General features: G+C 41.5%; 2 protein-coding genes and 1 pseudogene across 2 annotated transcripts in view; 2 read left to right on the forward strand and 1 right to left on the reverse strand.

Annotated features, from left to right (window-relative positions):
* Pbdc1 (polysaccharide biosynthesis domain containing 1) overlaps window positions 1–22342 on the forward strand; it is a 39358-nt gene extending 17016 nt beyond the window's left edge. The window contains exon 6 of the mRNA XM_032890425.1: window positions 21745–22342. Within this exon, the coding sequence (XP_032746316.1) occupies window positions 21745–21821 (77 nt within the window). The 3' untranslated portion in view covers window positions 21822–22342. The remainder of the gene's footprint in view (window positions 1–21744) is intronic.
* Window positions 13140–16669, forward strand: Magee1 (MAGE family member E1). The gene has a single exon (XM_032890423.1). The coding sequence runs from the start codon at window positions 13367–13369 to the stop codon at window positions 16130–16132; it is 2766 nt and encodes a 921-aa protein (XP_032746314.1). The 5' UTR covers window positions 13140–13366; the 3' UTR covers window positions 16133–16669.
* A 127-nt stretch (window positions 22343–22469) lies between the features above and the next one.
* On the reverse strand, window positions 22470–23103 carry LOC116889294 (annotated as a pseudogene).
* Between the last annotated feature and the right edge of the window lie 2571 nt (window positions 23104–25674).

Below are 25674 nucleotides of genomic sequence, written 5' to 3' on the forward strand. Positions count from 1 at the left end.
TTTAACATGATTAATGTTGGTGAGAACACAAGAGAAACGCTTATATAGTGCTAGTGGGAACATGATCGAGCCACTTAGGAAATCACCATGGACTGTCCTCAGAAAACTGAAAGTGCAACAACTCACAGAAAGAATCAGAAGCAGCCTACTATAGACGATTCTTCAACACCATGCTGTCTCTTCTACCTCCCTCTTCTATTTTTGAGATTATCTTGGGTCCTTTGAGATCTATTTTTTGTTCTATGACCAGGCTATTAGAAACCTTAACTTCATCCACTATATTAATTTACTTATAACCATCATATTATTTATATCCACCATATTAATTTCTTTATTTTCCATGGAACATCACATGTCTGGAGGTCCTGGTAATTAGGACGTGGATATATTTGAGAGAATTGTTATTCTGCGACCCTGCATTGTGTCAACTTTTGCTTAATATAATGTACTATTATGCTGCTAATATAAACGGAATTAGAATTGCTTTCTTCATAATACAATGACAATTTTATGATAATATGTCTTTGTGTATCGCTCATGTTTATTTAAATAAGCTCATGTTACCTAATGTTATTGTTACCACAAAAGCTTAATTTTTTTTTAAAGTTTTTTTTTTTTTTTTTTTTTTTTGGAGTTGGGGACAGAACCCAGGGCCTTGCGCTTGCTTGGCAAGCGCTCTACCACTGAGCTAAATCCCCAACCAAAAGCTTAATTTTATTAGTGTTTGAATGATACATTTTTCTCTCTCTTTAATATTTTTATAAACTTGTGTTTAAGATAATAATTCCTGTAGGTGACATTTTTATTTTTGTAATTTCATGCTATTGCTCTGTCTTATTGTAGTCTGTAGCATAATTGCATTTAATATAATTATTAGATTTTATGTTGTAAAATTCCAATTTACTACTTGCTTCCTATTTGTCTCACTTTCTTGCATTCTCCTTTCTAAAAGATTCATTTTAATTGAGTATTTTCCTATTAGTCCTTATATATCTTTGCACCAGCTTTTATTTCAGCTACTAGAGATGGCCTTTACCTGTTCCTTCCCTCTATGCATACGTGTCTCCATTCTTCAAGTTTGAGCTGGCACGGGCAGTAATTCCAGCTGCCCAGGAGACTAAGACAAGAGGATCACAAAAGGCCTACCTGGGCCACAAAGTAAGTTCTAGATTGGCCTTGTTAACGTAGCAAGATTGTTTCAAAATTTAAAAATAAAATCAAGGCCCTGGGTTCAGTCCCCAGCTCTGAAAAAAAGAAAAAAAATAAATAAAAAAAAAGAGGGTTCTGGCACAATGCAAAAGCCAAAACACTGACCCTTGTTATAGGTTAACCAAGTGGTCAGGATTTGTTCAGGAGAGTTCTGATCTCTCTCCACTAATCTGGACTCTTAGACAAAGGCTGTCCTCTCTGTTTATGAACAGCGCATGAATATGAAACTATGAATTGGAGTTTCGCAAGGGAGGAAATTAGTTTGGGGTCCTATTGATTCAGAATAGCACAAAAAGCCAGATATGTGTTATCAATCTATGCCAATCTGTTGATTTCAGCATTTTTCTTGATGTTTTGTGAGGGTTGTTTTCAATTGAATGGTCTTAGGATATGCTTTGCACATAATCATTGTTCTGAGTCAGGGGTATGAATAGCTCACAAAGGAAAAATAGGGAACATGGTACACCAGGGTGTTGAAAGCATAGTAAGAGTGATTATAGTGTTTTTCTTAGAGGTCAGTTAATTCTGAACAGGTTGAATACGTAGTATATAAGCAGAATGTGTACATAGTTATAAATGATATCAAAGTATATTATTAACTTGGCTATGAGTTGAGGGAAAGTTTGATTGTATAGGCAAGTTTAAAACAACATTTCTCAGGAAAACATTCCCACAGGGCCAGGGATATGACTCAGTGACAATAACACTTGCCTAAGCATATTGAGATCCTAGGTTCAATATACAGTACTATAAAAGGAGGAGGAGGAGGAAGAGGGAGGAGGAGGAAGAGGAAGAGGGAGAGAAGGAGGAGGAGGAGGAGGAGGAGGCCAGTCTCCTTTACATCTTTAATCTATGTTGTCTTTGTTACTTGCTTTAGGGGGAAAAAGCATAGCAAAAAATGTGGAGACTCCAGGCTTAGTCTTTTTTTTTCTTCAATAATCTATTTTGATTCACTTTATAACCCTATTAAAACCCCCTTTCCAGTCCCACCCTTACAGACCCCTTCCTCAATTACACCCTCCCCTTCTCCTTGGAGAAGGGGAAGTCTACCCCCTTGTGTACCACCCCACCCTGGGACATTCAGCCCTAGCAGGACTGGGCACACACGTCCTCTGCCACTAAGGCCCAACCAGGCAGTCCAGTCTTAAATCTAGAAGTTTCTGTTTTGTTCTAGGAGAAGTTGGTCACTATATAAGACATTGACGATCCTGAGAGAACAACCTACTGATGCCCAGAGTACCCAGTAATAAGGCTGAAGAGTCATCACTTAATATATGAACATTACCATACATGTGACCCTTGCTAGCTCATCCTTTCTACTCCTTGTAGATTGAGTAATTCCCTCAGACACCACATACTGTAGAGTAATTGCAGCCGGACCGTGTCCAAAAGAATTTGTCCCATGCCCATTATTCTTGCCCACTCATGCTTATATGATAGTTGTTTTAAGCCTCTAATTTTGAAAGACATATGAATATTACTATATTATACATGTAACAGAAACACAGCCTCATCTTTATACTTATTATTGTGTGTTATTGACTTACTAATTTAAATGGCTCCTTTCACTTCTTCCCAAATAGCATGAAGACCTTAGAACATTTTATCTCCATTTCCCCTTCCATCTCTTAATGCTACTCACTTTGTAACTGAATTAAAGATGTGGTTTCTGTATATTGGTTGAATGTTATTTACTTATTCAGAAGAGGTTAGAATCCATTAGGTCAAAAACGTGTTGGTTGTGGGGTAAGTTTTAAAAAGCCTGATAATTCCAAACACAGATATGTATATATCCAGTTATTACAGGTGTAGCACATAGAGACTTGTAGCTATTCAGGCGCTAGGCATTGTATATCCACTGTGAAACTGTACTGAACATTTTCTAATCCTAAGTAAGAAAAGCCCTGGGCTAGAAGACCCCAGGCTACTACTGGCCTCCAGAGATTCCCTCATGCTTCTCAACATCACCTACACATATAAATGTGTCTTTCATCTTACCCTGATTCTCCTCTCCCCGTGAAGATCCCGCATTCCCTTTCTTTTGGGTCGGTTCCCTTCTGTTATCTTTCATGGCTCCATGTTAAGACAGCCTGCACCCCCTTTAACCCAGTAATTTCCCACTGTCAGCATGAAGACCTCTGTTGGTAACAGGAAGTTTATTGTGTGCTGCTGCCACCTCGTGGTTATCTTTTAGGGAAAAACACAATTACATTACCGAAACTAGCAAGTAGGAAAGATAAAAGGAGAAAATTGGGTTATGATAAGGAGTTCATCTGATCCAAAGGAAAAAGATTTAGTGGAAATGGTACGTGATTGGGACTTACATTTTGAGATGTGTATGCATCAGTTAGATATGTATATTCTGTGCTGTTGTGTACTCCGGTCTCATGAAACTGGCAAGTAGTAGCACCATGTTTTGCAAACACTCACACAATTGGAATTGCTTTGAGGTGACAATCTAAAGAAGGGAGTCAGTAAGCCTGCCTAGGTTTCATACTAGGTAGGCAGTGGGCCTGAATAGGGTAGAGAATGCCTGCCTCTCAATCAGGAGTGGCTTGCCTGCTGACCCCATAATGGACCATGATGAGAGGATCTCCATGCAATTGCACTGACTCTTTGAGGCTTTCTGAGAGGAGCAGAAATCCTCATCCCTGTGGATGTAGTGCCAAATATCACAAAATAAAGCTGAGGCCAGTTTCCTCAGTTTAACTGGAATAGGTACCTTTGTAAAGAGTTGACTGGTTGCACTTGAGTTTGCTGTTCCAGAAGTCATCGATCTCATCCTTTTTCCAGTGAATCCTTCATTGCTTCTGTCAAACCTGAAGTTGACCAAAGATAACAAGTTTTATCCTGTTCCTCTGAGGACTCCATCTGCACAGATGGTCCAAACCGCTAGTTGCATGCTGGGCTTTGTGATAGACTGCTTTTCAAACCAGGACACTGTGTGGAGCTAAGGTAGGATCTTAGGCTTGGTGTGGAAAACCAGAGGGTAGGGGTTGTGTGAAGAAAACTGCTGTCCTCTGTAGGAAAACTCGGCAGGATATCATCATGATAGTGATGAAGATAATTTTTGTGCTTTCTCTCTGTGTCTGTGTCTGTGTCTGTGTCTCTTTCTCTGTCTTTGTCTCTCTCTGTCTCTCTGTCTGTGTGTGTGTGTGTGTGTGTGTGTGTGTGTGCGCACGCGCACGCGCGTGCGTGTGACCAGCTATTTTAAAACATTTTTTTAAATATCAGGCATGATTGTTAATGCCTGCAGTACTAGAACTTGCTGTTTTTTCATAAGTACTTAAATATGGAACCCAGCAAAAAGGAAGCATCTAGTTAGGAGCCATTTTTCATAACTGGAGCTGAAAAGGAACAATTGGTATTCACGGTGAGCTATCTTCCGCTCCATCTCCTTCTCCTAACTTTTCAAGATTGCAAAATATCATTATTAACAATAGTTATCATGTTGTATACTAGATCCCTTGAGCTTATTCCTTTTATCTAGCTGTGATCGTGAGTCATCCTTGTCCATCCTTTCTCCAGCCCCCTTTACTGCCTGACCCCTGCTAACCACTTTCTACTTCTGTGGGTTTAGCTGATGTGATGTTAAAGTCTGGAGGCCTGCTACCTCATATAAGGCCTCATAAGAGACTGTTCAAACAGCCAATATAAATAGCTGGCTAAAGTCAGTTTCCTCAGTTGGCTAAGTTGGGTGTGTTGTGTAGCATGATCATGTGGAAAGTCTAAAGGAGGCTGAATTCAGCCCATCCCTTTTTTTTCTCATGAAGTCTGCCGAACAGAAGTCTTCTATACTAGCGTTGATGGCTAACATGAAAACAATTCAGTGAGTTGAGCCTGCTCTCGATTTAATAAAAACTAACGAGAAGTGGACTCAGAGTCAAATGTTGCCTGTTAGTTCTGATAAACAATACCCTGTTTGGTTCAAATTACAGGTACTGCAAACAATGTACTTTGAAGCCAAGCTAACCATTCACAGCCAAGGTTCTGTTTACTTGTGAGCCTGGAGAAGAAAGGGGAGGTGACAGAAGGCTCTGAGGGACAAAGAGGAGCTCCCTTAGATGACACCTGTTAAAGCAGTAGGCAAGCTCCAATGCTTTTTTGAGTTAGAGTATGATAGCGGGTTTCTATTTCAGAAAGTCTTAACTTTGTGCCTGCCTCTAATTGACGCTAGCGGACCCTCACTTCAGTACTTAAGGAACTAGCGGTAGCTGAAGTAAGCCTTCCTAGCAGACAACCGCTCTATACCACATTTTATTAGTAGGTTGGGTTCCAAAATAGACAACACTGCCTACATCTATTGGACAGAGATATCCAATCATCCCTAATCCCAGAAAGTATTCATAATGTAAATGAATCCTTTTAGGAAGTCATGTGCTTGGGGAAAGGATAATAAAGGTGACTGACTGTCTGCTTAGCTATAAAACTGGCCTAGTTTCATTCGGAGATACCTGTGTCCTGGTTGTCAACGAAGTTATTCCCTTTCTAGTTGTTTGAATGGACTGTCTCAGCTAGGGGTGGCCTCTTTTGACAACGTATTATTACTGATAGTCACTGCCAGGTAGAAACCAGTCAACTGGAGCTGGAGAGATGGCTCAACAGTCAAGAGTGCTTACTGGCTGTTTTCTCCAGAGGAAGATCCCAAGCACCAACATGGCAGTTTCCCACAGTCCTTAATTCCAGTTACAGGATCCAGTGCCCTCTTCTGACCTCCTCAGGGACAAGGCACATAGGCAGTCCACGAACATACATTCGAGGCAAAACACTCAAGCACATAAAATAAAAATAAATGAATTTCTATATTAAAAAACAGTAAACCTTCCTGACTAGTAACAGTGCTGCATATGGCATAGCACTTGCTAAGGCTGAGAATTAAAGAATGTGGCCTTTTTAAGAACAGGCTTCCTAGGGATTATCAATCGAATATGGTATAACAAGTTACAATAAGACTGGGCACAAGGGGGGTTGGGGATTTAGCTCAGTGGTAGAGCGCTTGCCTAGCAAGCACAAGGCCCTGGGTTCGGTCCCCAGCTCCAAAAAAAAAAAAAAAAGACTGGGCACAAGCCCTCATATTAAGGCTGGAGGAGGCCAAAGAGTCAGAGATAGTCCAACCTCCATAGTTAGGAATCCTACTACACAAACTATACAAGCATAGCATATATGCAGAGGGCTTAGGTTATAACCATACAGACTCCATGATCGTCGGTTCTGTCTCTGTGAGCTCCTATGAGCCCTGCTTAGTTGATTCATGGGCCATATTGTTGTGGTGTCCTTGACCCCCTCTGACTCCTACAATCCTTCTCCCCACTCTTCTACAGGATTCCCTGGGCTCTGCCTAATGCTCGGCTGTGGGTCTCTGCATCTCCTCCTATCAGTTGCTGGATGAAGCCTCTCTGATCTATGAGTATAGCACAGTATCATAAGGAATTATTTAATTGTTTTGGTTCTTTCTTGGGGGATGCAGGTGTTTAAAGAGACACGGTTTCTCTGTGTAACCTTGAGTGTCCTAGAACTTGATCTATTGACCAGGCTGGCCTCAAACTCAGAGATCTGCCTGCCTCTGCCTCTCAAGTTCTGGGATTTAAGGGTGTGCAACACCATGTCCAGCTTAGGTTTTCTTTTTCCAAAATGATATTTATGATTCCAAAACAAAAGTTATGATTCTGACAAGATGCACGCACACGCGCGCGCGCGCACACACAACACACACACACACACACACACACACACACACCTTTTGTGTGTGTGTTTTAAGCTTATGAAGATACTGTACATTAAAAGTAATTAAATTTTTGGGCTGGAGAGGTGGCTCTTCCAGAGGTTCTGAGTTCAACTCCCAGCACCCACATGGTGTCTCACAACCATCTGTAATGGGGTCTGGCGCCCTCTTCTGGTGTGTCTGAAGACAGCTACAGTTGTACTCATCCTATATATAAAATAAATAAATTTTTAAAAAAGTAATTGAATTTTTATCATATAGAAATTTCTTAGCCAAGCGGTGGTGGTGCATGCCTTTAATCCTAGCACTTGGGAGGCAGGGGCAGGTGAATGTCTGAGTTCAAGACCAGCCTGGTCTAGAGAGCAGGTTCTAGGACAGCCAGGTCTACACAGAGAAACCCTGTCTCAAAATTTTTCTTTTCTTTCAGTCATTCTGAAATTAGAATTCACTAATTATTTTTGCAATACAGAACGTATGAAGCTGAAATATTGAGAATTAAGGGACTGTGTGCCAACCCTAAGTTAACCAAAAGCTAGGAAGTTATGACTACCTGGCACTGACTGGATGTGTTCAAACAATGGGAATTCCCCTGGGAATCTATGCTGGGGACACTCGTGTCTTGGGAAGATGTTTCACAGTTGCAAAAACTTGTCAGATCACCTCATAGAATGAGACAAGGATGGGTTAGAGTGGGCAGGACCACACCTTATCTTGAATTGCCTAGATGTACATGTCCTTGGCTCTCAGTTTAAACATTAATCTCACTTCGGGACCTGTAAGTTAGATTGAATCACTCTGGCACTCTTGCAAATTTGGACAAACTGAAGAGAAAACAAAACGGAAAAGGGGAGATGGTACAGGGGGAAAGGGGAGAAGGGAGGGACGGAGGGAGGGGGAAGGAAAAGTTCTTCATGAAGAATCAGCAGGCTGTGTACCTTGAATTTTCAATACTCTAAATGATTTAATCCTGAATTGACTGTCAACATAATCCTCTATTGTCACTTTTCCTAGGATAGCACCTTTCTGTTCAAATTCTAATTTTCCAGTTTAAGTCACCAAATCGTGCCATACTGATAGTTCTTTTACCAAGAAAAGAAAATCATTGTAAACATCCATGTGGATGATTGATATAATCTAGTCTGTAAGGACATTTTCATTATCTTTATAACATGTAAATATGATGTTTTACAGTAAATAATAGAGAAATGTCACATGTTACGTACTCTTTTTGCACTATATTCTGCTTAATAAGAACATTATTTTGGAAGAATAAATAAAAAGATAAAAACATTATTTTAAAATTAGTACAAGATATGTCCACCCATTTTTATAGATTGCTTCTAAAGGTTATTTGATTTTTTTTCGCTTATGTCTCTGTATGTAGATGCATATATAGAAAAGGTAAAATAAAAAATCAGCATCTTTACATGTAATTATTATTTTTAATTGTAGTCATTGTTATTTGTATAAGTTTTGCATATACAGCTGAGCTCTGCTCATTGACATTACGACTACTTTGATATTTTTAGAGTAGGAACTGAATTTGTGATTTATCTCTGCACACTGGGTTGCTTTAACATTTTTATACATAGTTTCAGCAATACTTCAGGCAGAATTCAATGAACTGGTATTTCCTGTCTGAAGTACATACAATATCCAAGGTTCTGCAACCGAATGTAGTGGACCCTCAACCTGAACATGATGTTGCTTTCTGGGAGCTAGGTTGGCCAAAGTTATGTATAGCTATATTTGAAAAGCATGGCGTTTTCCGACGTGTAAAGAAACAAGTGAGTACTTCAGAATAAAATTCGATTTCTTCTTAGCATAAAATCCCTTTCACCGACGAGGTTCCATCCTGCTCTCTGGCTTTGCGATACGCCTCCACCATCTAGTCTTCCCTAAATATGCATGGATCGACTTACAATTTCTGAGAGTGTGCTCTTATTTTTAGATTTCTGTGTCGTTCTTGGTGTGAAATCATTTGTAAGTGCTGCGTGCTGCTTTAGAACCTTCAAAGTCATTTGATTGAGCCATGTCCTATTCCGTGCACCCTGGCCTGGCCATGCGAAGTGATGTTGCTTTCCTTGCTTTTGTCATATAGCACACAGTATTAATTTACAGTTCACAGTTTTAAATGTTTTGTAGTTATTTCTCTCTCATTAAGCAATTGGCTTCTTTGAAATTAATCGTCTTATTATTTGATACTTCATATTATATAAACAATTACACTATATAGAAATAAACCTTTCCATGTGCTCTTTTAAAAAGTTGTTTTGGGATGAATTTATGGCGTCTATTTCACTTCTTCCTTTCTTGCTATCTCCTTGGACAAGACGTCATCCAAGAAACAACCAAACCCCCCAGCACTGACTCTCTGTGACTTCTGACTCCTACTCTGTTATTGTATCCATTCCTTGTTTCAGAAAACTGTACCATGCTCAGTGTTACCTACATATCCATTGGCAGACAGACTGCTCTGGCAGTGTACTATTGACAAGTGTCAGCAAGTGTCACGCCCACCTCGGCCAGCAAGGAAGACGCAACACTGTCGGATTCTTCTCAACAGCCTTTATTGCAGGAACACCTCATTGTTGATACGGGGACCCCGAGCAACAAAGGCACTAGCCTTATATACAAAACAGGCTATGGCTGTATATTTGTCCTCTAGGGATTGGTGGAGCATGAAATACCTCATTAGCATGAATCACCCTGGCCTTGTAGATGCCGGAGGTATGCCAACACATGCGCTGTAAGGTTGTTTACCACAAACGACCACCGGATGTCAGCACCATCTTTTTATGCCGCTTCCTACAAGCAAGCAGGGGACATACAATGGTGGAATGTATTAAGGAGAAAGAAGATCACGCTGTTAGGCATTTGGGTTGGACAGTCTTAATAAAATAACCACAGTCATCATTACTAAGGCTAGCGTTCCTTTCTTTTTTCCTTTTCTATTCATTGCATTCAGGCTAGGCTGGATTCTACGGTAACTCTTTTGTTCATAAGTACGTCCAAGTTCTGTGATCTAACTTATTTCAAATTAGATTAAACTATTATTAACTACTGCCATCAAATAAACAAAGCCTCAATACATTTTAAATACTATTTAAGAAATGTGCATGCAGACTATGTAACCAACATCATAACTGAGATACTCTTGATTGGTGCAAGCATCTTAAAAATGTTGTAACCCGAACCAAGCATGGAGGCACATACGTGTAAGCTTAGGACTCTGGAGACTGAGGCAGAAGGATCACAAATTCCTGGTAAGTTTGGCCTATTGTAGAAAAACCCTGTCTCACAGAACCATAATCCAAAGCCAATACTAACAAAACCTGAAGAATTATCAAAATAAAAATATAACATTTATGAGATGATTATGATTATACACAATGTTTAAGTGGCTACAGGCACTTAATTATGTATTTCCACCATGACTGGCAATATGACTAGGTAAGAAAATGCAGTGCATACCCAATTTAAATGTTCTTCCAAAGCCTAACTTCTCACAGTACCAACTCAATATACTCAATCGGAACTGACTAACAGCCATTGAAAAGCGGGCTGCCATATTAAATAATCAAAGCTCTTAAATGTTACCACCAAGATGGCTCTTACTCAGAACCATATTAGATTCCATGGAGAACTCTTAACAGCTCTCTGATGTTAGGAGATTTTCAATCCAAACGCTCAACTTCTAGCTATTTGCTAGGCCTACTAAACATTATTAGCAATAAAACTTTGGCAGGTACTTGAAGGGCATTTCTAATCAATGTTGCTTTTCTGGGTGTGTTTGAGGGAGGGGGAGGATCAAACTCAGGGCTTCACTTACACTAGGCAAGTATTCTACCACTGAGCCACATCCCAGTTCCAATATAAGTGTTTTTGAGCCATCCTAAAATGAGAGATAGTCCAAGTAATAAAGATCACACAGTGTGCAAAGAGTTTTTATTCAGGGCTTATTGTGTCAAGGAGCCACCGCTGTTACTTTTGTTTCAGCAGAGACTCAATGGCAGAAAAAGGAGTGAGAAAATGTTATAATGGGAAAGTATGGTATGTACAGGTTGACGTGAACAGACTGGGTATCTGTACATTCTGGTGTGTACAGATTGGCACTTAACTTGGGGAAGCTGCAGGCCAACTAACTAGAACTGCAAGCTAACTAGAAATGGGCCATCCTGCGTGATTTCTCAGAGTTGTACATTTGACTATTTTTGGACCTAAGTTAGAAGAATACACAAAATTATGGAAGTTGTTAATTATTAATCAAGTCCTGGTCCTTTGGGGCTGATTGTTACAGAAGTTTACTTTTAGCTCCCTAGATCATTACTAATGTTAGCAAAGTGACATCATGCAAGGTCTGGTTTGCAGCAGGTGAGTGTCCAGGAAGGTTTATTGTAGATCAAAGTGTCACTTTTCTGAAAAGGTTTCTAACAGTTGTGGATTATAATTCTACTTTCATATATGGTCCAGCCCTTGCCAAGTTGTGTTTGCTGTTTCTCAATACACACCTACCTCACGTACAACCACAAAAATAGCAGTGCTCAAGCTGACCTGAGAAGAAATGTGTTGGTGTTCCGGTGCTCCTATACCTCTAGGGAGGAATCCTAAAGGCTGTTAAAACTGTACAAATGAACTCTCTGGAAAAGTTTCCCTGTGAGTGGTTATGATAAAGCAGGTGGTCCTTCACTGAAATATAGCTATGTCATGATAAGAAGGAACAGAAATAGGCCAAATGTATGACAGTGTTTAGTTTTCAAATAATGTGACCACCTCTGAGTGGTCCCTATATGACTATTCTATAGTACATGGTATAATTTTGTGTATGGCTATTAAATTAACAACTTTATTTAAATTGTGATCTCTAGGAATTCTAGTGCAGACCCATAGAAGAACTCCTTTTTTTTTTTTTTTTTTTTTTTTTTTTTTTTTTTGGTGTGTGCTTGACAGCCATTAGGAAACATGAGCTCTAACACACTAATAAGGACAAGAAGGAGCACTCACTCAATTCCCCAATCTACGTGTGCCTTCAGCTGGGCAGAACAAAACATGGCATTTTAACTGCATTCTAGGCTTGTTTCTGGCCAGCCTGATCTTAGTAGTTTGTAGCAGAATCCATCTCTCTTGGAAACCTCTCCCACAAGTCTCACTTATGAAGATGATCCTGCTCTCCTAACCATAGACATTAACCAAGATTCAGAGGCTAATCAGACACACGTATTTATGTAATGGTGTGCTAGGCCCATAATCAATTTTGTGAACCCATGTGCTGAATGCAAGGTGGGTAACAAAATGTTGTTGGAATATGGCATCATATGCTGTCCAGTTGGTATTGCCCAAAACTATACAAGATTAACTTCACAGTAACATACAGAATACTGGCAGCATAGGTTACCACGGTCTAGAAGGAAACCAAATGTTTCCCTTTATCCATTATCCGTCTTATTCTGGACAGTTTCCTGCACTTTAACTGTGGCTCATATCCCAGTAGCTCCTCAGTAACTAATAGAAACCTTCCCAAAGACTTGCTTCCGTAAACCACGCTAATTGCAGTTTACAGTGAGTTTTCCTAATAGGCGCCATGGGGCTAACTGTCCTAGGATAATTAATTTTGGGTGTGGTTGGAATAGCACTATTGCAGGACCCCACAAAAGAGATTACATTTTCCTACATTGGTAAGGGTTGGGACTGTGCACAGTGAAAATGTCTAGCTAGCTACAGGTTTCCTATGTAAAGCTAAACCCCAGCCCTTTGGTCTTTTGGAGAAGGGGCAGGCTCTTATAGCTGGCAGTAATTTGAGAGGCATTAGAGGGTTCAATAGAGAAAACGACAGGAGACAAGGGAAGGGACGAAAGCTGCACCATTCCATGCACCATGCACATTTTCCCCCATAAACAGTTTGGAGGAATATGCAAATCCTAAGGATACTAACTGCCAATTTTGAAAATCTATTAATCTATTAAGACACTTGAGTAGACACCTTTTAATAGGTACCCTGACTCTTGAGAAATAGCTAGTATTACCTCCATTTAGCCATCTTCTCCAAGCTCCTTGTCTCACCCTACCCAAGCCTCCCTCCTGCCATTGCGCAGTTTTGGTGCAGAATCACCAGGTCCACTTTCGCAAACCCACGGGAGGGGCTGGGCGGGGCGGGGTCGCCTTGTCGCAGAGCCCAACTGCGCCTGCGCGGACTGCGGCAGAAGGCGGGGTGTGAGAGGCGAGTATTCTGAGACTAGTCTGCGTTCACTGCTGGCTAGAACCTTCGTTCTTTCCCACCACCTCTAATTTCTGCTCCTGTGACTTGCTCGGGGCTGGCAGCAGCATCACTCCTGCTGTAGCAGCGGTTCCGTGCAGAGGCACCTACAAACCTCGCACCCTTGTCTGTGAGATCGCGGGCCTGTCAGTGTCAGCTTCAACACACCGGTCGGCAGGACCATGTCGCTGGTAAGCCAGAATTCGCGCCGCCGCCGCGGTGGAAGGGCCAATGGGCGCAAAAACAACGGGAAGGGTCGCCCTGCTGCCGTGCCAGGGCCAGCCGTCCCCCGGGATCGCAGCGATCCTCAGATCCTTCAGGGCCTCGGCGCCACTGAGGGCCCTGGCACCTCCGTGCTGCCCACCCCCCGGGGGGGCTCAAGCACCTCTGTGCCGCCCACCGCCTCAGAGGGCTCAAGCGCCCCTGGGCAGCTCATCACCTCCGAGGGGCGGAACACCTCCCGGCTGCCCACCTCCAGGAAGGGTCGGGGCTCCCGCCGGCCTCCTGCAGTCTCCGCGGGGCCGAACGCCGCTGCGTCAATCACCGCCTCGGAGGGCGCGAGTACCCCAGTGCTGCCCACTGCTCCTAAGGGCTCAAAGGCCTCTGAGCATCTCACTATCTCAGAAGGGGCGAGCATCTCCGAGCAGCCCCAATCTCATGAGGGCCCTAACGTGCAGCCCACCCTGGGTGAGGGTGAGGGAACCTCGGTGCCGCCCACCTTCTCCGAGGAATCTGGCATTTCCGAGCCGCTGCCCTCTGGGGAGGGCTTGAGCATCTCCGTGTCGCCCACCATCTCGGAGGGAGCGGGTATCAACGAGCCCTCCCCCGCTAGTAAGGCTCCAAGCACTTCGGTGCCGCCCACTGCCTCTAATGGACTGGGCATCAACCTGCCGCCCACCTCCAGTGAGGGCCTGAGCATCTCTGTGCTGTTCTCGGCTTCGGAGGAATCCGACATCTCCGTGCCGCCCCCCTCCGCTGAGGGACTCAGCACCTCCATGCCGCCCCCCTCCGGTGAGGTCCAGAGCGTCAAGGTGCAGTCCACCTCCAGAAAAGGACGGCGCACCCCAGAGCGATCAGCTGCCGGTGAAAGCCCCAGCCCCTCAGCCGAGTGCCTGAGCACGTCCCTGTCATCCATTTCTGCTGAGGGCTTCTGCAGCTCGCTAGCGCCCTGCGCGGAGGGATCCGACACCTGTGAGCTGCTTCCCTGCGGGGAGGGCCCGAGCACCTCGGGGCTGCGTGACCTGGAGGAGGAGTCGAGCATCTCGCAGATGCCCCTAGCTGCAGAGGGCCCAAGCGCTTCTGGGTTGTCCATTGAAGATGAAAACCCTGAGGAAGCATTGAGCTGTGGTGCTTCTGTGGGCATGAACTTATGCGAGTGCACATCCCTTGCTCTGCAAAAAGCTGATGATCCGTCTGTACGCCCAAAGTGTGCAGAAGGCTTCCTGGATTTCCAGGTCCTGAGAGACAGTGAGAATTCCAACTCCATTACCATTATGGGCCTGGGCACCGCCCACGTTGCTCTTACCCTGAAGCCTCAGGATCCCATGGAGCAAAATGTAGCAGAATTGTTGCAGTTTCTGCTACTGAAGGATCAGACCAAGTACCCTATCAAGGAATCTGAAATGAGAGAATTCATTGTCCAAGAATATCGCAACCAGTTCCCAGAGATCCTCAGACGAGCAGCGGCCCACCTGGAGTGCATCTTTAGGTTTGAACTGAAGGAGCTAGACCCTGAGGAGCACACCTACATCCTGCTCAACAAACTGGGACCAGTGCCCTTTGAAGGGTTAGAAGACATCCCAAATGGGCCAAAGATGGGCCTCTTGATGATGATTCTGGGACAGATTTTCCTAAATGGCAACCAAGCCAGAGAAGCCGATATTTGGGAGATGCTCTGGAGATTCGGAGTGCAGCGTGAAAGAAGGCTTTCTGTTTTTGGGAACCCGAAGAGACTTCTGTCTGTAGAGTTTGTGTGGCAGCGTTACTTGGACTACAGGCCGATAACTGACTGTGTACCAGTCGAGTATGAGTTTTACTGGGGCCCACGATCCCATGTAGAAACCACCAAGATGAAAATTCTGAAGTTCATGGCTAGGATCTATAACAAAGACCCCATGGACTGGCCAGCACAGTACAATGAAGCTCTGGAGGAAGAGGCTGAGAGAGATGTTCCTAATAACCGGCGAGCTGTTCCTCACTTTAGGAGGCCCCTTTTTCAAGAAGTTTCTCCAGAACTACTGGCTTCCGATTCAGATGCTCCTGGCTGTCCTTCAAAATATTCTCCTCATTCTTGGCCTGAGTCAAGATTAGAGAGCAAGTCAAGGAAATTGGTTCAGTTATTTCTGCTGATGGATTCAACTAAGCTGCCTATACCAAAGAAGGGAATCCTGTATTACATTGGTCGAGAGTGTAGCAAAGTGTTCCCTGACCTCCTGAATCGGGCTGCTCGCACCCTAAACCACGTGTATGGCACAGAGCTAGTGGTCCTTGATCCCAGGAACCACTCCTACACCCTGTACAACCGAAGAGAAATGGAAGATATGGAAGAGATTATGGACAGTCCAAACAGGCCCGGCAACAATTTCTTAATGCAGGTTCTGAGTTTCATCTTCATAATGGGCAACCATGCTAGAGAGTCTGCAGTCTGGGCCTTTCTGAGGGGCTTGGGGGTTCAAAATGGGAGAAAGCATGTGATTACCTGTAGGTATTTGAGTCAGCGCTACATAGACAGTTTGCGGGTTCCTGACAGTGATCCGGTGCAGTATGATTTTGTATGGGGCCCTAGAGCCCGCCTGGAAACCTCCAAGATGAAAGCCCTGCGATATGTGGCCCGAATCCACAGAAAGGAGCCACAGGACTGGCCAGACCAGTACAGGGAGGCGTTGGAAGATGAGGCCAATAGAGCTGAAGCTGGGCGCCAGCCACTGGTTGTTCGTAACTTGCGATAGATTAATGTGTCAGTGAGGCCTTGTATGTCCAGGCCTAGAGCCCTGGTTCTCGTGTATTGGGAGTGGGCGTGTTGGGGGGGGTTGCGTATTGTATTTGATATTTGTGTTCCAGTTCCATTTACGTATTTTTCATATTTAGTTCTTGTTTGGTACCTTGAAAAGTTTCCATTGTTTTAATAATACTGTCCAGTAACGTGAATGTGATTGACCACTTGCTGTCCCTGTTGTACTTTGTGCTGTAAGAGTTTTGATAGTGTTACAACGTGTTTTAGGACTCTCTCCATCTTGTTGCATTGTCTGAAAGAGAATATATAGCATATAGCTATAGATATAGACTTTTCCTTGAAAGCTTGAAAAAAATTCATCAGTAAAGTGATCTAACTTCAGATGTTAAACAAATATGTAACAACTGACAAAGCACTAAGTTGTGGCTGGCTTCCCTCTTGTCTGCTATTGTGTAAAGAACACTAATGTTTACCTGTATTGCTTTGCTGTACTAAAATGTATTGAAAATAAAAGTGTAATAAATAAATCAAAAATAATACTAATTCACTAATTTATTTTTTATATATATATATATATATATATATAATTCCTCTCATATAATGGGCACAGAGGTATATTCTGGTTATAGTATGCTAGACATATACAAGACATAGCACCTTTTCTAGAACTAAAGGACCAGCAGTTTTATTATGATACACTAAGTGCTATATAGTACCCTATGTAGCAAGTTCTATGGGAGTTAAGAGAAGATACATCAATCAAATTCCTGAATCTAAATAGTCCGTGGTGACCATGATGGATGGGGGTGGGGGTGGGGGGACAAGACTGGGATCTTGATACAACATGAGGTAAATGAACTCAAATCTGGATTTTAGTCTTCAGTGAGTACTGGTATGGATTGAAGTCAAGTGATTTCAAGGTAAGAGCTATCTCCTTAAGATGGTTGGTCATCCCGTTGAAGGAATCAGAGAAAGGTCTGGAAGAGCTTGAAGGGGCTCGAGACCCCATATGAACAACAATGACAAGCAACCAGAGCTTCCAGGGACTAAGCCACTACCTAAAGACTATACATGGACTGACCCTGTGCTCCAACCTCATAGGTAGCAATGAATAGCCTAGTAAGAGCACCAGTGGAAGAAGCCTTGGTCCTCCCAAGACTGAACTCCCAGTGAACGTGATTGTTGGGGGAGGGTGGTAATGGGGGAGGATGGGAGAGGAAGCCCAAATAGAGGGGAGGAAGGGTTAGGGGGCGTTGGCCCGAAACTGGGAAGGGAATAATAATCAAATGTAAATAGAAATACTCAAATTAATAAAGATTAAAAAAGATGAGGTTGGGGATTTGGCTCAGTGTTGGGAGCTTGCCTGGGAAGTGCAAGGCCTGGGTTCGATCCCCAGCTCAAAAAAAAAAAAAAAAAGATGGTTGGTCATGGGCTGCAGTGATATTTCAGGGTTAATTGTGCTTACACCTCCCAGAGAACCCATATTTGGATCCTGACATCCATTTTGGGCACCTCACAATTGCCTGTAAGTCAAGCACCAGGAGTTCCAATACCTTCTGGCCCCAGGAGACACTCACACAAAGATATACACATGCACATTAATAAAAAGATATGTGAGTCAGCAGGCTGGGGATGCAGCTCAGTGTTTGCACATGGCCCCAAGTGCTGTCCCAAGCACTATATAAACCAGGTATGGTGGCTTGGCCCTGTAGTCCTGCATTTGGGAAATAGAGGGACAGGGGACCAGAAGTTCAAAGTTATGAGCTACATAGAGTTCAAGGCCAGCCTGGGATAGACAGGGCCTTGTCTTAAATTCTTCAGGAAGACCTTCAGGAAGTTCAGCTTTCTCTGAGTTATACTGCAGTTTTAATATGCATCCCCAAACTGAGTGCTTAATCCTAAATGGTACGTGTTTCTCACCCTTATGACCAAGGTCCAGGGAACATCAAAAGAGGAATAGAGCATGGAAAGCATTTAAAGTAGAGTGCTATGGAATGCAAAGTTCTGCACTTGGCATGGCGATTGGATTCATGAATTCAAACTAGCTGTGGTTCCCCTCACAAGGCCTGCACGAGATCAGTGTAACCAAAATTCTCACATAGATGGGGGGCACGCTCGCCAGGCTCCACCTTTACTGAGGAGCTCACTATTGGCAATGTATAGCTGCTATGGGAGGGAGAATAAATCTTTTTTACATACACGGCCACTGGTAGATTTTTTCATGCTCCAGTAGATGGCCCCCTACCCACACACATAATGGCAGAACAAATTGGACTTAGTAGGTTATTTTAAAAAAAAATAAAAGGGGCTGGGGATTTAGCTCAGTGGTAGAGTCCTTACCTAGGAAGCGCAAGGCCCTGGGTTCGGTCCCCAGCTCCGGAAAAAAAGAACAAAAAAAAAATAATAAAAAAAGAGGACACAAATTGGGAAGGGACCTTGTTGGGGAGGACTCGAAGGAAGTTGGAAGGAAAACTGGGGTGTGGTGGTATGTTATGATATGGTTCATTGTATATATGTATGATGTTCTCAATAATAAAAATTAATATTTAAAAGAGGACTAGAGAAATGGATCAGAAGTTAAGAGCACTTGCTACTCTTCTAGAGGACCTCAGTGCAGTTTCCCAGAATATACCCCAAACAACTCACAGCCACCTGGTACTCCGGCTTCAGGGATCCTACACTCTCTTCTGGATTCCACAGGTACCTGCACTCACATGGCCTACACACGAACATGCATGCACATGCACTTACACATAATTAAAAGTAAATATTTAAATAAATGAAGACATGGATAGATAAATAAAACAAATCTTCAATTCTCAGTGGTATACCCCAACACACTTTTTGAACCCATTTTACATGATCTCCGTGGGTTCCCCATCGTTCTGTTTATATTGTCTTCATTCAGGTAAACAAACCAAAGGAGCAGCCTACATACAGAAAATCTATTCTTTTAGTAAAAGGCACAATAGCCATACTAGAATAATATGGTGCTTTTTAAAATTTTCTGCTCAGGTGTACTATATTCCATTGGCAAAATCCAAGTCAAATAATCAAGCTTGCTGTCAATGGAAGGAAAGTATACTTCTTCCAAGGAATGATATAGCCTGATTGAGAAGCTACACAAGCTTTGAATACAAAAAAATTAGCTGACCATATAAGGATTTAGTATTTATTGTGAGATGAAAAGCTATTGAAAAATTTTGATCTGAGGGGTGGAAGGATTGGAGTAGTTTTGACAGAATTATATGGACTCTTGTAATGAAAAGCAAAGGGACCAAGGAAAACAGATTCTCTAAGGATAGCATTTCTTCCCTGATGCTTTAATTAAAAGGTATAATTTTCAAGGAAATTTTTACTAAAGTAGTTAGAGCCAGGCAGCCTGTTTTTTTTTTACATAATACCTGAGAAAACAATCTTTATTGTAGAAGATATTAAAGGAATTAATACATAATTATTAAGACTGTGTGGTCTAGGGCTGGAGAGATGGCTCAGTGGTTAACAGCACTGACTGCTCTTCCAGAGGTCCTGAGTTCAATTCCCAGCAACCACATGGTGGCTCACAACCATCTGTAAATGAGATCTGATGCCCTCTTCTGGTGTGTCTGAAGACAGCTACAGTGCACTCATATACATAAAATAAATAAATCTTAAAAAAAAAAGATTGTGTACCTGACACAAAAGTCATGGTCTCCCTGATTATCAGCTATAGGACATCAAATAAGTTATTTTGAACTTTGTACTTTGCACTTCAGTAATCTTGTTTGCAAAATGGGCATGATGATTTTACCTGGCCTATTATTATGTAATAATTAAATGTAACATGTAAAATACAACAGGACCAGATACGGTTAGCAATATATGGATGATGTTGCAGGTTGACTTTTTCAGAAATAGAACTGAGAAGTGGATATATCCATGAAATTTTTACTAGGTAATGTGTTTGGGTTCAGTATCTATAAGAAATCAAAGGAAGTAGAAACTTGCAGACATAGAGTGATATTTAGAGCAAATAGATTAGTTGATTCCAAAAGCAAGTTTCAAGTCAGGGTTGGTTGCACAGAGGAATTGTCCCAAATTAGAAAAATGGGACTAAATTTTTATAATTCCATAGTGATTAGTCATTGGCTGTATCCTGTCTCTTTTTTTTTTTTTCCCGGAGCTGGGGATCGAACCCAGGGCCTTGCGCTTCCTAGGCAAGCGCTCTACCACTGAGCTAAATCCCCAACCCCTGTATCCTGTCTCTTGATAAAGTATCTTACCTCTGGATAAGCCAATTCTTCGCAGGCAAGAGTGGTCTGGCTGTGCTAAGTATAAACCCAGTGGCCATCAACACTTTCACGTGCTGGAGGAGTAAGCACTTCAATCCTGCAGAGTTGAAGCAACAGGTGGTATATAATAACATTCGCTAAAGCTGTTGCTTCATGCCCTTTAACCTCAGCTTCTGTAATTTTTCTTTCTGTTATTGTTTTACACTATATGGTCATCAAAAGGGATTAAATAATTTTTCCACATTAATGACTCATTTTACTTTGGGCACGAAAGAAAGATTCTGATATATCTTTTATTAATTAAGCTCTGTATCAGTTTTCCATGTTCTTAGTACAATTTTTTTTGCAGTAACACATATTAATTGTATAAAATATTTGGTTTCATTATGACGTTCTCCTGCATATATATCATGTACGTTGATCTTTGTTACCTCATCACACTCTCTTATCCCTCCCCCACCCATCCTACTGGTCCTGCTTCTCTTCCTAAATAATTCTCCTTCTCCTTTCAAGTCTCACTCTATTTTATTTATGCATAGATTATGTATATGGGAGAAAACATAAGAGTTTTGTTTTTCTGGGCCTAGCTTATTTTGCTTAATATGATGATCTTCAGATCCACCCATTTCCTGCAATAATATATGTTCTTTTATGGTTACATTGTGTATGTATGCCCATTTCATTATCTAGCCATCTATTGAAGGACCCTTAGACTAACTATATAACTTGCTGATTTGTGAACAAGGCCACAATAAGCATAGGTGAGCAGGCATTCTCAGTGCCATACTAACTTGAAATTCTGAAGATAAATACCTGGGATAACTGTATAATACTTATTATAACTGTATAATAAGGTAATTTAAATTTTATTTTTAGGGGACTATCCATATCGATTTCTATAGTAACTACATTGATTTACACCTATAAGTAGTGTATATAGGATGCTTTCCCCTACATCCTCACCAGCATTTGTTATTTATTTTGATTATAGCCAGTCTGGGTAAGATGGATCAGAGTGTAATTTTGGTACACGTTTCTCTGATAGTTAAGAATGTTGGATAGTTTTTTTGTGTATATTTGTGTAACTCTAGGATATCTAATATGTTGTGCTGGCCTCTTCCAGCTCCATGCATGTATGTGCTTGTTCATGTGCAACACACGCGCACACACACACACACACACACACACACACATACATAAATAAATAAAATTAAATAAGTCTTATGGGATTGTTAACTGTCAATTATGTGGATTAAGCAGAAGGTAAAAGAGTAGTTCTTTTAAAGATGAATATGAATTTTGCTAAGTGAAATAATTTTGTTCTGTCTCTTTCTAGGTGAGAATATCTCAATAAACGGTGACAGAAATTTGATAAGTAAATGGCAGTCATTGAAACTGGATGAAAATATGTGATGGGATGAAATACTTAGGTCTCAGATAACCACACAAAATGCAAAGACTAAAAGGTAACTCCACCAGAAATTCCAGTCATTAAATGCCAAAAGGGAGAAAAGTGGGAAATAGCAAGGAGTTTTTAAGGCAGTTGCTTAAACTGAAGATCCAATAGTGTTTGTACTTCCTCCCTTCTTGACAGTAGTATTATTGACATTCAGGATTTAACTGAAATTATCTTCTAATGAGTTCAGATTAAATGACTACTTTTCCAGGTACAGCCCATCATTCCTAGCAAAATCTAAGCTCTCTAGAAGAGTACATGGAATTGTCATTTCATTTTTATCTCTTACAATTTATTCCTAAACTCTGTACAACCAGGGTTTTCTTCCACCACTCTACTTTGGTTGCTCACAATGTAGGTAATAACATACGAATTGATAAATCCACTGATCACTTATCAAGCACCAATCTTTTAGTGACTTTTGACATAATTATTTTTTTACCTCTCTAAACATATTACACACATTGAAATAATAGTTTCACAATCTTCCCGCTCCACTAACAACAGTTATTTTTCCTCTTTAAATTTTAGGAACACACTAGAATTAGTCCTAGAGCCTGTTTTTGTTTTTGTTTTCTTTTTTTTTTTTCAAGGACAAAGGCTTGTTTTATTTTAATGGCTGATCCACGTGAGGCCACAGCCTGGCCACTATGTATAGACAAGAGGGAAGCTTCATTTCTTGGTCTCTTCCTCCTTGGACAGAGTCTTGATGATCTCCTCCTTCTTGGCTTGGAGGCGCTCCTCCCGACGCTTTCATGCTTCTTTGGTCTTAGACCTGCGAGCCTCAGCCTGGTCAGCCAGTAGTTTCTTGCGGGCCTTGTCTGCCTTCAGTTTGTGAATGTGCTCCATGAGAATCCGCTTGTTTTTTAACACATTCCCTTTGACCTTCAGGTACTGGCTGTGATACATATGGCGGTCAATCTTCTTAGATTCCCGGTATCTCCTGAGAAGCCGGTGCAGGATCCTCATTCTTCTCATCCAGGTCACCTCTTGCTCTTCCCTATGCCCATATGCCCACCCTTCCATTGGGCCAAGGTATTTTTCCAGCAGCAAGCCCGGGAATGGACAGTCACATGCTTCCAGATGATCAGCCCATCTTTGATCAGCTTCCTGATCTGCTGATCGGAGTTGGCATTGGCGATTTGTTGGTCTCTTTGGGGGTCCAACCAGACTCAAGGACATTAGCACAGTGGAGGACACTAGAGGCAAGCCTCTTCTGTATAACCTGAGCATGCTCATGGCTTCGGACGCAGCAGCGAAAGGAAAGAGCTTGTTTTTGTTTTCTTTTACTGTGCCTAGATCCCTCTTTAGTTATTCTCACTCATCTATTATTTCCTAGATTTAAAGGTTATCTATGATGCTGGAGAGTCAAAATTTTACTTTTAACCTCAGAGTTTTGGTTCCCACCATGAAGCCCTTTCTTATCCAATTAATTTAGCAAAATTTGCTCTTGTATGTATAAAATACATTACATTCTAAAATACTCAAATTTGAGTTCTTGAACTTCACTTTCATTTTCGTTCTTTCTGTAGATTGTTTTGTCTTAAAAGATTGATTGAAAATAAAGATGGTCAGTTAATTCTTACAGATAATCAGTATAAAAGCTTGGGATCGTACCAAACTGCCTTTTGATTTCAAGGATATTGGGAAATCCAGCATGATAACAAATTCTGATAGCTCTACCATGAAAATAAATCTAAAGTCTGAAAATCAACTTCAGAATCACTACTGTGTATAGCCTAGTTGGGGAAAGTGTGTCAATGTGGAGGTAAGCATTGAGACCATCTTCCTAGCTGCGTGGAAGACAGTATACTGCTGGTTCCCTTCAGAACCAGGTGTAAAACTCAGCTCCTTCTCCAGCACCATTTATCTGTCTCATGACATCTTCCAGGGTGAATCTCTTCTGTGTGTCTCTTTCTATTCCCAAATATTTTCTGCCTCTCAAATGTTCCACCTTCTATTCTACACTTTTCTAAAAGCCATAGATTTTTTTAATTGACAGGTGATACATCCATACAATATATAAATTATTCTCACTACAGTTTCTCTTTTTAGTTTAATAAAAGGCTCTTTTTCTTTCAAATATGAATTGAATACAATTATAACAATTATAAAACTATGAGGTATGATATATATTAACAATGTGCAGTCCATAGTATTTGAAAGTTAAGGAAAAAATTTCGTCTATTCTATCTTGGATTATCAACCTAAAACCATCTTTTTAGACCTAGAATACCACTTAAATCATAAACGTTTTAAGCTTATAGTATGACTATGACGATCAAGTTTTCAACCTCATCAGAGACCTGAGAAGGGACAAATATTACCTGAGTTTTTAGGAAGTGCAGGGATGCAGCTTCCAAAAATTATAGAAATGACAGTGACAGTTGACTGCCTGGATAGTCCCCATATTCTCTAAAGTATTGGAGTATCATCTTCAGCCTTATGACCCAGAATATTTGAAGGATCTTTTGTGAAGCAGAAATTATGAAGGACTTGCTTAGCCTCTCTTGGCAGAGTCCAGCAGTTGATGTCCCTGTGTCCATTTGCTCTTTCTGGACAGCATTCTGTCTGCAGATGAAGTTAGGGCATTTTCTTTGCTCAGTGGCTAGCTTGCCACAAATGAAGCCATATCTAAATGGAGGTCTTTCAATGCTCATCTTCTTCCAAATTGAATGGGTGTTGCCAGGAGCTGACTTATTTCAAAGTCAAAAATTTTTTAAATTAATAAAAACACATTTAAATGCCATATTCTGTGAGTCTCTTATCTGAACAAGCTAACATTGTTGTATCTAGCTATTTATCATCTGCTCAACCCAGGATGTATATTTCTATAATTATATATTTCCCCTTTTTCTTCTCAACCCCCCCATCCTCTGTCTAAAAAAGAAAAAAGGACAGAGAAAAGGAAAGGAAAGATAAAAATTCCTTAGTATAAGCTCCTTCTTTCATTTTCTCCCTGACCAAGACCATAATTATTTGTAATCATCCCCTAAAATGACAACATATCCATAACTCATAAGATGACCAAAACCATTTACTTCAACTTTAGGGACTGGGACTACTGTCTTATAATTGTTCATACTGTATGTTGTTTATTATTATAAGAGAAATAGCCTTTTTTATTTAGGAAAAAAGGGGAAATTTTTGAGGTTTAGTCTGTCGTTATGTATTCTAATGCTAAATTCTGTACCTGAAGGTCAAGGTGTACAAGTGAATTCTCATGTTTCCCAGCTTTTGTCATGGAAACCTTGTTTTAAATTTAAAACTATTGGCTACATAAAAATGGCTATAGCCAATTACTGGAGGGACTAGAGGTAGGAAGGTTTTGAGTTACCTGGTTGGGAGTTGCAGAGAGAGAGGTAAAGGATGCTTGAGAGAGGAGGAAGCCGCCATGAGAGGAGATGGGCCATGAGCACATGGCCAGGAGAAACAGCAAGTATTTGGGGTACACCACTGGGGAAGTATCCAGGCAAAAAGTTAGAAAAGTAGATTAGGGGTTACCCCCCCCAGTAATTGTCAAAGTCAAATAAAATAACCACAGTCTGAGTCTCATTCATTTGTAAGCTAGATGGGGATAAGTTTAAATTGGTTCAACTATACTCAACATGGTCTCTAGCAGCAGGAAGGACCATGGACATCAACATGGACTCAGGTACCAACACTGACCATGCATATCCACATGGCCTCTGGCAGCAGCACATACCATAAAGGTCTTTTGAGGAGGGCCAATTCCGAAAGTGAACCTTCCTTCAGGCTGCTACACACTACTCTGCCAGCCCTATTTAGCAACAACGTGCTCCCCTGTCC

Source organism: Rattus rattus, chromosome X (genome assembly GCF_011064425.1).
Source record: "Rattus rattus isolate New Zealand chromosome X, Rrattus_CSIRO_v1, whole genome shotgun sequence".
In the NCBI taxonomy this organism is placed as follows: Eukaryota; Metazoa; Chordata; class Mammalia; order Rodentia; family Muridae; genus Rattus; species Rattus rattus.